Source organism: Vanrija albida (assembly GCF_041260175.1).
Source record: "Vanrija albida strain AlHP1 chromosome Unknown contig_1, whole genome shotgun sequence".
NCBI classification, from domain to species: Eukaryota; Fungi; Basidiomycota; class Tremellomycetes; order Trichosporonales; family Trichosporonaceae; genus Vanrija; species Vanrija albida.
This window is the reverse complement of record NW_027191420.1, coordinates 1,212,215-1,225,409: the sequence shown is the minus strand read 5'-3', so window position 1 is coordinate 1,225,409 and position 13,195 is coordinate 1,212,215. Positions and strand designations below refer to the sequence as shown.

The 13,195-nt window shown below is 63.2% G+C and overlaps 6 protein-coding genes and 1 non-coding gene across 7 annotated transcripts; 3 read left to right on the top strand and 4 right to left on the bottom strand.

The window, feature by feature from the left end:
• Positions 1-141: 141 nt before the first annotated feature.
• Positions 142-1,272, bottom strand: Q8F55_000520 (uncharacterized protein; the record flags this gene model as incomplete). Its single annotated transcript, XM_069349172.1, has 1 exon — positions 142-1,272. The coding sequence occupies one exon, from the start codon at positions 1,270-1,272 to the stop codon at positions 142-144; it is 1,131 nt and encodes a 376-aa protein (XP_069212716.1).
• Positions 1,273-1,526: 254 nt separating this feature from the next.
• Q8F55_000519 lies at positions 1,527-1,610 on the bottom strand. The gene has a single exon. It is a non-coding gene; the product is annotated as a tRNA-Ala (tRNA).
• Positions 1,611-2,084: 474 nt separating this feature from the next.
• Positions 2,085-2,684, top strand: Q8F55_000518 (uncharacterized protein; the record flags this gene model as incomplete). Its single annotated transcript, XM_069349171.1, has 1 exon — positions 2,085-2,684. The coding sequence occupies one exon, from the start codon at positions 2,085-2,087 to the stop codon at positions 2,682-2,684; it is 600 nt and encodes a 199-aa protein (XP_069212715.1).
• A 409-nt stretch (positions 2,685-3,093) lies between these two features.
• Q8F55_000517 (uncharacterized protein) lies at positions 3,094-3,497 on the bottom strand (the record flags this gene model as incomplete). Its single annotated transcript, XM_069349170.1, has 3 exons — positions 3,094-3,197; positions 3,247-3,336; positions 3,374-3,497. 3 exons carry the CDS (start codon positions 3,495-3,497, stop codon positions 3,094-3,096), a joined length of 318 nt encoding a protein of 105 aa, XP_069212714.1.
• A 139-nt stretch (positions 3,498-3,636) lies between these two features.
• Positions 3,637-4,704, bottom strand: Q8F55_000516 (uncharacterized protein; the record flags this gene model as incomplete). Its single annotated transcript, XM_069349169.1, has 7 exons — positions 3,637-3,702; positions 3,737-3,982; positions 4,019-4,144; positions 4,179-4,233; positions 4,282-4,334; positions 4,388-4,446; positions 4,485-4,704. The coding sequence occupies 7 exons, from the start codon at positions 4,702-4,704 to the stop codon at positions 3,637-3,639; spliced, it is 825 nt and encodes a 274-aa protein (XP_069212713.1).
• A 1,737-nt stretch (positions 4,705-6,441) lies between these two features.
• Q8F55_000515 (uncharacterized protein) lies at positions 6,442-7,767 on the top strand (the record flags this gene model as incomplete). The annotated part of the gene is made up of 7 exons (XM_069349168.1): positions 6,442-6,550; positions 6,606-6,637; positions 6,791-6,809; positions 6,859-6,880; positions 6,919-6,945; positions 7,008-7,264; positions 7,397-7,767. The coding sequence occupies 7 exons, from the start codon at positions 6,442-6,444 to the stop codon at positions 7,765-7,767; spliced, it is 837 nt and encodes a 278-aa protein (XP_069212712.1).
• Positions 7,768-9,181: 1,414 nt separating this feature from the next.
• Positions 9,182-12,192, top strand: Q8F55_000514 (uncharacterized protein; the record flags this gene model as incomplete). Its single annotated transcript, XM_069349167.1, has 6 exons — positions 9,182-9,774; positions 9,828-10,109; positions 10,328-10,353; positions 10,412-10,500; positions 10,555-10,714; positions 10,757-12,192. 6 exons carry the CDS (start codon positions 9,182-9,184, stop codon positions 12,190-12,192), a joined length of 2,586 nt encoding a protein of 861 aa, XP_069212711.1.
• Between the last annotated feature and the right edge of the window lie 1,003 nt (positions 12,193-13,195).

The window sequence follows — 13,195 nt, the reverse complement described above, 5'->3', positions numbered from 1 at the left end:
ACTAGTAGTGGAAACAACAATGCAATGAATTGAGGTTGGTGATGCCTGTGGTGTACAATGAATGGAGGTGTGGGGGTTGTGGTCGTGGTGTCGGCGTTGCGTGTTGTCGGCGTTGCGGAGACTGCTGCCTGCCCCCCGAGCCTACGCGTTGAGCAGCGCCGCAATACGCTTCCTGCTCTCCCGCTCCTGGCGCTCACGCTGCGCCCACTTGACCTTCTGCTTCTTGCCCGGCTCCGCCGCGGGCGCCTTGTGCCGCCGGGCACGGCGCTGCGCCGCCTCGATCTCGGCGGGCGTGTGCGTGACTTTTGGCGGCGGTGCTCTGCGGCCCAAGCCCGCGCGGTCGAGCTTGAGCGCGGTCGCGATGGGCGTGGTCCGGCCGGGCCCGGAGGGCGGCTCGGGCTCGGAGGGGACGTCCGAGTCCGATTCAGAGTCCGAGTCGGCCGTGAGGTCGACCGTGCCGTCGGGTTCGACGACGGCCCTCTTCCTCTCCGCCGGCGCGTCGTCCTTCCTCCTCTCCGCCGGCGGCGCGTCGCCCACGACGCGGCCCAGCCCACCCCCACCCCAACCAAGCGCCGCGAGCCGCCCGTACCCCGCGTTCTCGGGCCCGAGGGCGTACACTGGCCTGGGCTTGGGCGGCGGCCTCGCGGCGTCGATGTTGAGCAGTGCGCCGATCGACGAGCGGGGCGGTGGTGCGGGAGCTGGCGCCGCCGACGCCGCTTTCGACGCGAGCGCGCGCCGGATGAACCACTCGGAGCGGTGGACGCGGAGCGGGGCGGGGGCGGGGGCTGGTGCAGTTTCCGCGACGGCTGGCGGCGCCGTCGTCGTCGTCGTGGCCGGTTCTGGCGGCTCGAGGGGGGGAACAGCGTCGGGCTTGGGCGCCACCTCGGGCTTGGGACTCCCGCCCGGCCTCGGCGTCGAGCCGCCGCTCGCGCGCGACAACGAGCGATACCAGTCGGCCACGTCGCTCCCCTTCTCCTTGCCCTCGGTCTCGTCCACGCCTTCCGCTCCGTCGTCGACGTCGACGCCAAACCCGTCGGCGACGCTGCGCCCGAGCTCGTCGTATTCCTTCTCGGCGCGCACGAACACCGGCGGCGCGCGCGTCTGCCCGCCGTGCCCCGAGCTGTTGGTGTGCCACGCCTTCCACTGCGTCCACGCGTCGGCGGGCTGCTGGGCCGCCCGCCAGCCGGGGTTGGCGTCCCGGATCACGACGGCGTCCGGGAAGAAGCCGAGGCCCCTGTGCCGCGGCCTGCGCTCGTCGGTGTCGGCCTCCATCTGGGCGGTGGAGGTCGTGAGATGAGTAATGGAGCGGAGCGTTGTTGTTGCGCGCCGACGTTTGACATTTGGGTGGCGAGTGTCGGCGATTTGGCTCCGCGCGTGGGCGTGCAGACACTCGCCGCAGTGGGCGGCGCGTGCAGATCAGCAGCTCGGCAGCAGCGGTGACGCCGCTCTGCGCCCCTCGCCTGCGCCCCTGCTTCGCAAGGCCACCGTAGAAACACCCAAAAACATTGGTCATTTTCAACCGTTCGTGGACGCACAGGGGTTTGAACCCTGGACCGTCTCAATGAAGTCGATACTGCAAATGAGAAATGCAACCGCTACACCATACGCCCGACGATGAAGTCCGGCAAAAGCGGCTGCACTATGAGCGTCCAGCCGCTGGCACCGGTCACTCAGGCACCCCCTCCCTCCCTCCCTCCCCCTCCTGCGGTCGGGTACGGTTGCCGGTTTGTTTACAAAGGTGTCACTGCAAGGCGTCGCTGCACGATCGCTTCTAGTCTCGCCGCGACGTCTCGGGCATGCATGCTGTTGCCTCGTCGACGCACGCCGCGCCGCCGCCAGAAGCAATCGATCGGTCGCTGTCGCCCCGCCCCCTCTCGATCGCGGCGAACCAAACCCAACCCACCCACCCTCAGAGCCCAGACACGGACGTGCGCGCTGTGGCTGGCAGGTCACTTGAGCCCGAATGGCCACCCATGTTATCGTTACACCACACTCTTTCACGACCGACCCAAACACGCGACGCGACTCCCACCCCCACCCATAACCACAGCAGCACCACCACCCGGCCCCGGCGCCCGCTCACCATGGGCGCCGTCTTCTCGCTCCCGTACCTCCGCCTGCGGCTGCGTCGGCGTGCCTCCCTCGGCTCCTCGGCGCCGCCGCCGAGCCCAGTACAGAGCACGCGGACGCTCGTAATCTCGCACCCGCGCCCGCTGGACGGGAGGCCGCTTCCCCGACGCGCGCGCACGCCGAGCCGGCGCGCGTCGGCCCGCTTCAAGGCGTACGACCGGGACGCGCGCCCCGGCGTCGAGCGGCACGCCAGCCTGCGCGAGGCAAGGCCCGCGCGCGAGCAGCGGCCCCGGCCGCGCTCGTTCCCCCCGTCTGCGGGGCTCGCGTGCCTCGAGGAAGAGCTGTACCACCTCTTCGAGGACGACAAGCGCGGCAGCGTCGAGACGGCGCGTGTAGGCAGCGACGAGAGCCACGAGACGGCGACAGAGAGCACGGCGACCGCGACGACGCTGTCGGCGCTCGAGTTCCTCGCGGGCCCCGCGCTGGCCTGCACCTCGGCCAGTGGGCTCGAGCACCCGCCCAAGAAGCGCGCACTGCTCACAAAGCACCGTAGGATCGAGGGCGGCTGGGACTGGGTGCGTGCAGAGGATCTCTCGGGCTGGACCTCGGCTTGACTTCCGCCTCGTTTGTTTGGTCCGCGGTCGGATCGCGAGAGTTGTGCACGCACTGCACTTGTGCTGCGTCGCCCGTTATCCTTGCTCGCCCCCGCACGCCGGTCCCTCTTGTGCTTGCCAAATGCGTCGCGTCCGTCGGCAACCCTCGCACCCCATCGCCCACAACAAAAGGCGACCCACCCCCCGCCGCCACCTGTCCCTTACGAACCAACCTCACGCTTCTGTGACGACCCGTGCCTCTTGGTTGTACAATACCCTCCCTGCTGTGCCACTCCACCCTCCCTTGCCCGTATTATACAAATGCATGGCTGTCGCTATGGTCTATGGTATCCCTCGGCGAAGTGCGGCCAACGTCCGTGTACTGTGGCAATCTCAGAGCCCCCCCCCCCCCCCTGCTCGCTCCCCGTGCTCATTCTATCACGAGCTTGTTGTATGCGACCTCGTCGCGAGGGCCATCGATTGGCGACTTCAGTTTGCCGCCAAAACCAAGCCCCACGTTCTTCTCCGGGTCCGCTGTGAACGTAAGTAGCGATCGACATCTGCTGCCCCCGTCCCAACGCACCGTGAGCAGCCTTGAGCCCCCGGCCAAAGTTGTTGATACAGATGCACCCGTTGATGAACGTGATGGCGAAGATAAGAACGCTGAACACAGCTGCGGTCATCAGTTGCCAGCACACTCGACAACTCACAGAACACAGCCATCGTAATCTTCGTGTTCTTGTACAGGCCAGCCGTCTTGGGCATCCACAGACTGGCCAGCTTGTACACAAAGTATCCCTGGGCACCGAGCATGAGAACGAGGCAGGTGGCCATTGGTCTGGGTGTGTCAGGCCTACTGACGCCCTCCTCACTCACATCAGCCTCTCATTCTTCAATGCCCAGCCACACACGCCCAGGGCGACGAGCGAGAGAGGAAGAGCGATGATCGTGATGATGCTGCACAGGTCAGCGTCTAACAGGCGTTTGTCACCTGCAATTCGGGGCTCGAAGGATTCGCCGATGTGATCAGAATGAGGTACTGGGAGTCAGCGCGTCGACAATCGTCAACTCACCGCAATGCAGAACGATGTTGCGAAGTAGGCAACAAGCTTGAGAAGCGACACCTGCATCTGATAGGTGCGGTGCAGCTTCTTGAGCTCGAGCGACGCATTCACGAGCTTGAACTGGGCCCATCCGAACTGGAAGTAGAGGTGCCGAGCGAGGAATACGTAGGCGATGGTGGCCAGTCCGATAACGATAGGTGGGACGATCATGAGCTTCTCGAGCAGGCTGTAGAGAGATCCTGGGCCGAGGCAGTCCTGAGAGTCAGCAACCGCAGCTTCTGCCACACTCACGAGTTTCCCGTCCCGAAGGACGCACCCGTCTTGAAGATCAAGATCTTTGAACGCATTCCGTGTCTGTGGGATCTCAAGGATGGCGTACGTGAGCATGCACACCTGGAAGAAGATGTGCAGGCAGAGCTGGGTGTCAGGGGGGCTCAGACAGTGGGCGTACTTGGACAACGTTCCGTCCACCCAGGGCGTCAAACGAGTACACGCATGAGAACAACCTGAGAACGATCAGATCCCGCCTGTTCGAGTCGCGAGCCCCGACTTACCGTGCAAGGATGAAGATGACGAGGTAGACTGGGACTGTCCGAACCTTGGCATTCTGCACCGTGACGCGAGCCTAGAGTCAGTATTGCCACCTTGGACGCCACCCACCTCCACCAGGGCGAAGACGGTGAAGGCGATGGCCGAGACAATGACCGCCTCCACCACCGCTGCATGGTAAGCCTCGCTGCTGCGAAACCATACCCACCGATGATCAAGTACGCCCCCTCCGCGCGGGTGAGGCTCCTCACCCCGCTCCCAGCGTTCGAGAGTCCCGACGCGCCTGAACTGCGAGAGAACCGCGAGAAGGTCGACTTGAACGAGCTGTTGTGTCTCAGGTCCCTCGGTCTTCCCTCCGCCGGCGAGAGTGCCAGGTCGGCCATGTCGTAGTCGTGGTTGCTAAGCTGGCGGTACGGCTGGGGGTACATTTCCGGCTGCGAGGGGAAGGGAGCGACGTGGGGTATATGTATTGCGCCCAGATGATGTGGCGAGGGCGAGGGCTATGAACTTGCAGAACCTGCGGCAACTGTAGGGCGTCGGTACAGTCAGACTTCTTCCCCCTGGTGCACAGAGAAGCGGTCTTGTCTTTGCTGGAGGTCGAGCAATTCCTTTCGAGCGAGTGCCGTCGTTGAAATCCCAAGCAGGGAGAGGTATGGGGAGCTCAGGTATCAGGATGTTAATTAACAAGTGGCACGAGTGAGAGAGCGGACATGAGCGTGCACAGGGTGTGCGAAGGGGTGCGGAGAATGGGCGAGATCTCTGCTGGCTGGCTGCACGGTCAATGAACCAACATGCAGAGGGTGACCGAGGCTGTGAGTGTCTGGCCTGGTCCAAGGCGGTGGAGGGAGCAAGACGTGACGAAAACAGCGTACAGTCAGGAGGGCGAGTGCAGGATAGATCACAGACCCAGGGCAGTGTATGAGGGGCGACGCCGAGGACGAGGGGCGAGCCTCGGGGCAGACTGTGGGGGCGCCGTCAAGCCAAGCGGTGCGGCAAATGACAGGCTGCGCATTAGGCGGCATGACCACCACCGGGGGTGGGGGGAGGGAGGAGCGAGTCGCGAGTCGCGAGCCAGGCAGTGTTGCTAAAACGGACAGCGGCGGTCAGGGCGATAACAACTGGCTGGCTGGCGACCCGCTCGGCGTTTGCGAGCAACGAGGTCTGTGCGCTCTGCGCACCGAGCGCCCCCACCACTTGGCCACAACCACGCCCAGACGATTCACGTGCGCCCTCTCATGTCTGTCAGGTCACTCATCACTGCGCCGCCGCCGCCCACACTTGTGCGCCACTCGCAGCTTGATCATGCACACTCTGGGCCTCCTTGCCTTTGCTCCTCCTTGCTCTCGACGCAGCAAATCTGATCAAGGAGTAACAAGTTCTGGATTGCGGGGTCTCCAAAGCACAAGAGTCACCCGGGATCAAATGCTGACACCAACTGTAGCCGTGTATAGCCTTTATTACCACGCGTGCGCGGTATTAGAAAAGAGTCGTAATTGCAGTTGACCCGTTGCGGTATTCGGTTCCTAATACAGGGATGGGTCACCGCCGAATCCCCCGTTAGTGCCGCCGAGTACCGCGCGAGCTGGACCTGAATTCTGAACCTGCGAGGGCTGTACTCGCATGGGCGCTTGGAGCCAGCCAGCCAGCCAGCCAGCGTTGCCTCCGCCTGCCTGCCTGCCTGCCTGCCGCCGCCGTCGCGCCGTCGCGCCGCCTACGGCGCCACTGCCGCTTACAGACGTCGTCGTCGCCTTGCTTGGCTCTCTCCGGTCCCTCACCTCACTCGCTGCTGCCAGCGCCAGCGCCAGCGTCGCCCCCCGCCCAGCATACCGTCCCTTCCCAACCCCACACATATCTACCTGCACCTGCACATCTCTTTGCACACATTCTTCTCCTTCATCTCTTCATCGTTTCATCTCTTCATCTCATACACACACATCCCAGCAGTCAGGCTTCTCCGACCACCACTTTCATTCGCTCTGACTTCCGCATACCCCAACGAGCATCGTTCAAGGTCGCATTCACACCGCCCAGTTCAACACCACCCAGGCCTCGGCCGACACGCATCAACGCGCACCACTGCGCCGCTTGCAACGCCCCATCACCTCCTTCCTCCTCCCTCGCCACCACCCATCCACGCCTGAGTAGCTGGCGGCATCGACGACACAATGTCGTACAACCACTACCTCCCCAAGGGCAAGGTCTCGCTCAAGCCCAAGAAACACCACGGCTTCCAGGTCGTCCTCTTCTTCCTCGGTTGGCTCTTGCCACCGCTTGGTGAGTGCACACAGCATGGCCCTACACTTGACTTGGTCACTGACACACTGCACAGCCGTCGCTGCCCGCTTCGGTATCGGCAAAGACGTGAGTGTTGCTTGTGCCTTCTCTTCGACGCGTCCGAGTAAACACTGACGACGACGGCCACGTAGTTCTTCATCAACATTGTAGGTTTCATCTCTCGCTGCTGCCAAGCAAGCTCCGGGCAGTCCCAATCATTCATGCTGACTCGTACTCAAGATTTTGACTCTTTGCGGATGTGAGTGGACCCCAGTGGCTCTGTTGGTTGCTCGTGCTAACCTCCCAAGACATCCCAGGCCACGGTCACAAGTGAGCTCGTCTGACAGGGAGCAAGTCTTAACGCGCAGCTTTTACATCCAAAATATTCGTAACAAGTACGTAGCCCACGCAGGCACGCGAGCAGCACGCAAGCGCATCAGGAGCTGACCCTCGGCAGCACGAACCGGGCACGTACTCCCAAGTGGGCGATCCGTTACGGACTGGTCGACCCTTCCAACCAGACCCGCCGTGCTCAGAAGTCGGCATGGTCAAAGCGCTACGATGAGCGTCTGCCCGAGTCGACCCTCGTTGGACAGGAGCTTGCCGACGGCGAGGAGGGCCCCAACTGGGATGCCGCCAGGACGAAGCAGAACCAGCGCCGCCAGACCGAGGGCCTCTGGGACCGTGAGGACGAGCAGTACTACAACGAAGAGGGTGAGTACGGCGATGGCAGGCACAGCCCCTGTGATAGCGAGCGCACAGGTTTTCTTGGCATTGGCACACACACGTGTTGCGTGGTGCCGAACAGTGCCGCATGCCGCTGATCGCGGGCTGACGACGACGCAGACGAAGCTCCAAACCAGCGCAACTGGCACTACCCTGCCAACTTTGAGGGTGCTGTTGGTGATGGCCGCTCCAAGCGCCGGCAACAGGTGGAGAGCGGTGACCGCTGGGAGCGTACGCGGTCCGCCACCGACGACTCGTATGGCTCCTACCCTCCAGGTGGATCCGCTGCGACCGACGACGACGTTCCTGAATGGGGCCGCGACTACGGTCGTCGCAAGAACAGCACCGGTCGCAGCAAGAAGCCAAGCAACAGCAGCTACGACGACAATAGCAGCATCGACTCACGTGACCAGCGTGACCAGCGGCAGCCACAGCAGCAGCAGCAGAAGAAGTCGAACAACCCCGACGACGTCTTCAACCACGAGTTTTAAGCGGGCGCCCCATTTTATCCAGAATGATCGGGGGTGTACATTTAACCGCCCGGTTGTTCTGGGCACAAGACGCTAGACGGAGTGTGCGTTCGGCGTGTGCGTTCGGCGTGGGTGGATCCCGCTGGACGTAGTTTTGAGCGCGCTGGCGGAGTGCCGCGTGCGGAGTGGAGTGGCCGAGGCAGCAGCGAGTCTAGAGAGTCTGCTGCGGCCGCTCCCAGTGTCTCTTTTTTCAAGATGGGTGGTCATTGAGAGTGGTATTGTCATATCAGTGGCCAAGTGTACGAGTCTATGCAGGTGGTAAATCTTGCGAGGCTTATCGGTGCAGATGTGGATATCCCCGTGGCCGTCAATGTGTGAGTGGTGGCGGTGATGCAATTGCACTGCACAGCGACGTCAGTAACCGGGTAAGGGGTAGTAGGCAAGGGCTGGAATAGGCGGGATTGGGTGCTGGCCGTATTCCTCGGTGCCATCTCTAGTGCAGATCTCTAGTTGCAACTCTATATTAGCTTTAGGTAATGGGAATAGAGATTTGGCTGGCTCATGTTGGTCGTGGTGTGTTATCGTATCGAGCGCACCACTTTCTCACGCGGGATAAGGGGCCATTCCGGCCAGGGCAAGCACGTTTTTGGATGTACATGATACGATGATCACCGGCGGCATGTGCTCGTTGTGGTGGTGCTTGTGCTTACTTGGGCCTTGAGCTCGACATGTTGTCGACAAATTACCAACGATTGGCTGCTCGGAGTGACGCCGGACGAGCGCCGGTGCAGACTCGCTGCCTGCCTGCGTGGTGTTTGAAGGGGCCTGCAAGTACAGGTAAACCGTCGATCCTGCTTTCTGTATGCATCCCTGAACCTGCCATCGACCGCGCTGGGATGCCCGCGGCGGTGGTGCGCGGCGCTGCACTGCAACCATCACTCAGTATTGTGCCTGGCTGCAGTTTGTGGTCGTCAAATCAGCCAAGCGGCGGTTCGGATGAGTGAGGTGAGACTGAGCCAGTCAAACTTTGCATCAAAACACACACACCACACACCACCCGGGTGCATTCCACTCACTGGGTTACAGCACTGTCTTGGCTAAAGACTAGTGTGTGTCGTCCTACTTTGCACAAACTCGCCACTGGCAACAACGTTTATCATTGCTCTTGCATTCTCGCCCTCTTGCATCACTGCCTGCCTGCACTGTGCGCCGCCCAAGCCCCAGCCGGCCAGTCACCAGTCACCAGTCACCGCCCACACGACACGCAACGCCACCAAACCCGACCCGGCCCTATCCCTCCTTCCCTCGTCCTCCTTCCGCCCCACCTCCCTTTCCGCCAGTTTCCTTTACAACCACCCATCACTCGCAATCGCACCACAAAGCACAAGGCGACAACCTCCTACGACATCCTACACCCCCAGCAGCACAGGCCACGATGGCCCTCGTGCCACCCGCCCCCGCGAGCCCATCGCGCCATGCTTCCCTCGTCCGTGCAGACGGCCAGTCGCCCTCGCCACCAAGGTCACCCGACAGCCCAGCCCACAAGACTGTCCTGCCCCGCCGGGCGGCTGCAATGCCCCCCCAGGCAGCGGCAGCGGCAGTTGCGCCTGCAGCCTCGTCGTCAAACGGCGGGACATCGGCCTCGTCGGCCTCGATCCCAGCCACCACCGCTGGCCTGACGACGGCCACGACGGCATCGAGCGTCGCCGTCCCCACCCCGCCTGAGGAGACATCGGGAGACACGGCGGCTGCGCCGTCGTCGACCTCAGTCCCCGATATCGCTGACGTCGGGTCGTCGCTCGCCCCGTCCCGCGCCCGCACGCAGCCCAGCACAATGGCCAGCAGCACGAGCATCAACAACCTCGCGTTGACGGCGCCGGTGACCCAGGGCACCCCCCTCACTGGTGCGGGCAAGATGGCTGCTGCTGCGGCGTCCCTCAAGCGCGGTGCTGGAAGTGACGAAGTCCGGAGGGAGCTGCAGTACAATGACGAGGAGCACCCGCTGTCTGATAAGGTGCTTGGCTCAAGGTGCGTGCAGTGTGCTTGAGCCCGTGTACCCGAGTCTGGCTGACGCAACACAGAGGATACCACACACTGCACACGCTCCAGCACCTGTTCCATGTGCCCGACCGCTGGCGCCTGCTCAGACCACTCGGCCAGGGCGCGTACGGCCTCGTCATCAGCGTGCAGGACTCTATCAGTGGAGAGCCCGTGGCTGTAAAGTGCATCACGCGTGTGTTCGACAAGCCGATCCTGGCGCGTCGTGCTTTGCGTGAGATTACGCTGCTCAGGCACTTTGGCGAGCACGAAAATCTCACGGGCTTGATCGACCTCGACAATGTCTGGGACGGGTACAATGAAATGTGAGTCGTGTGGCCGTCTGTGTTTCGGCGCGGCTCGGCGCTACCCCGTGCTCGTGAGCGGCGCCGCCCCGTGCTCGCGGGCGGGCGTTTCCCCGACATGGCTACTGCCAAGCCCATGACGGTAGGAGCCCGGCGCCAGCCACGGGCTGCTACTGGCTTGGGAATGGGAAACGGATTAAGGGTGTTTACAATGTGGGTGGCGCTGATGCGACTTTCAGCTACCTTTACATGGAACCTATGGAGGGTGAGTAACGCGCATGGCTGACGCGTGGCGTGAGAAGTGGTGCTGATCCGCGACACAGCCGACCTGCACCAGATTGTCCGCTCGGGCCAGCCGCTGTCCAACCTGCACATTCAGTTCTTCCTCTACCAGCTGCTCCGTGGAATGAAGGTGGGTTGCGTGTGGCGAGGGCGTGTATGGTGCTGTGCCTAACGCCTGTGGCAGTACATTCACTCGGCAAACGTCATTCACCGCGACCTCAAGCCCGGTAACCTCCTTGTCAACTCGGACTGCGAGCTCAAAATCTGTGACTTTGGTCTCGCCCGAGGCTTTGTGCCAATACAGGGGGAGGCCGGCCAGAATGACGAGCTCAAGTTGACAGAGTGTGAGTGGCCGTGTGTGTGGGCGCCTTGCTGACAGTTCCCAGACGTCGCCACACGATGGTACCGCGCGCCGGAGATCATGCTCTCCAACCGCCGCTACACCACCGCCATTGACGTCTGGTCCATCGGCTGTATCCTTGGCGAGCTACTCGGCGGCAAGCCCATGTTCAAGGGCAAGGACTACGTCGACCAGCTCAATCTCATCCTCGGCGTGCTCGGCACCCCTGACGACCCCACCCTCGACCGCATTGCCAGCGAGAAGGCCGCAAACTATGTGCGCTCGTTACCAAAGAAGGAGCGTGTTCCGTTCGAGGACGTGCTACCGGACGCCGAGCCCGACGCTGTCGACCTCCTTGGCAAGCTCCTGGCCTTTGACCCCGCTGAGCGTCTCGACGTCACGACCGCCCTTCAGCACCCGTATGTGGGGGCGTACCATGACCCTGCAGACGAGCCTGTGTGCGAGTTCCCATTCGAAAAGTGGCAGCAGGTCGAGTCACTGCAGACTATCGAGGAACTCAGGGAGGCCATCACACGCGAGATTGCCGAGTACCGCGCCGAGGTCCGCGGCCTGGCAGAGCTGGAGGAGGGCTTTGTCGAGGACGAGTTTGACGAGGACGAGGAGGAGCTCGACCACGGAGACGAGCTGGAGGAGGTGGTCGAGGAGCCCGAGCGTGAGGAGAGGGAGAGCACGGCCGTGCCGACTGCTCTGAACACGGGCGTCGCGGACGACGGCGACTCTACATTCGTTTCGTCGCCGGTGGCGTCGGAGGAACTCACCCTTTCTCCCGACCGCACTCGGACGGCCCTTGGCGCCGCCGCCATGGCCGGCCGGTCACCACGGCCGCGGCGCACTGCGCTTCCGCCGACTACACGCCGGTCTCGCGACACGAGCCCTGTTGCCAGACGCTCGCGCGACACGAGTCCCTACACACCGGTCACTGGCATTTCGGAGGACTCGTTTGGGCACAGTGCCGGCGCGGCCGGCCCTCCCACTGGTGCATCGACCATGGGGCGCTCTGCGCGCCGCTCGTCGAGCCATTCGGTCACTCACCGCAGATCCATGTCGTTCCTTTTCGGCGGCGGTCTGGGCATGGCTGGCTTGTCGATGACTGCGGCATCTGGGCCGAACGCTCCCGGGCCCAACAGCACGGCCATTGGCACGGGCTCGAGCGGCGAGTACACTGCGGGATCAGTGTCTGGCAGAAGAAGCCGCGCGCCGTCGTCGTCGGCGGGCGGCGGTGAGATGGGGTCTTTGAGACCGCTTATTCGCCGTCTGAGCACTGCCAACCTGACCGAGCTGCACGCGACCGACGACGAGCCTATCATCACCAACTCGCCGAGCGACGGGCCTATCACACTGAATGTGAAGCGACGAGGCTCGCGGGGGTCGAGGCGGTCGGCGTCGGGAACGTCGGGGACGTCGGGAACGTCGGGGACGTCGGGGACGTCAGGGACGTCGGGGGATGGGCCAGCGGCTTAGCGTGGAGGCAACGACGACGTCGGTACCGCTCACAGCGTCGTGAGCGCGGACCCCACGGCGCTGTCGCCATCAGTTGCTACACGGACAGTCACGGACGGCGCCGCACCGAGCCGCGCGAGCGAGCGTGCGTGCGCCGCGGCTAGGGCCGGCTAGAGCAGGCATGGCTGCGGGCGGGCCAAGATGGCGCACGACCTGCTGTCGAATTGCAGCAAATACAATCATCATCATAGTAGCCATCTATAGTTCATTCTGCATTTGTCATCAGCGTGGGCTGGGTGTGCAGGGTGGGCGGGGTGATGCGGCCGAGCGCGCTGCGCTGCATCGCTGCTATACTGCTCGCGGGCAAGCGCGACTGAATGGGATGTAGTTGTTTCTGTCACGACTGCAGGGTCAGTCAATCAGCTGCCAGTGCCTGCGCGTGAAAATAGACATGTGGGCGGGGACTTGTGCGGCACTGGCGGCGCTGGCAGGCCCATGTGGACGCGGTGCGTCGTGGCTCCGCTTTTTGGATGGATAGGCCGGCAGCCGTATCCGCCGTGTCGCAGCAGCACGATCCGCATCCGGTGTGTCTGGGCCTGCCTACAAAGCAACTTTGCAAGCCTTACGCATGCCCGGCGGCGGGGGCAGGGGCGGGGATAAACCGAGCCCGGGGCGGATTACAGATCATTCGCCGCAAGGTAACAGATCGGGATGCGTAGGTCGGCCAGTCGGTCATGCTGCGGGCGGTGGGTGGGCAGCCGGCCGGCCGGCCGAGGCGCGCGCGCGTGGACGGTGGACTGCAGATTGTACCTGCTGCTGCAAAGTCTAGGCGGCTTACTGTTTCTGGCGGACGTACGTCGAGGTGTGTCTGCTGAGTACGTCGAGGGTGGGTGGTGCACTGCTCTTCTTTGTTCATCAACATCTTGTCACCGTCGCCGCCGCCGCCATCGCCGACGCCGTTATCTCACCGCCTTATCCGACGATCGCCAGATATCGGCCCCTACTGCCCTGCCCCTCCTCACCC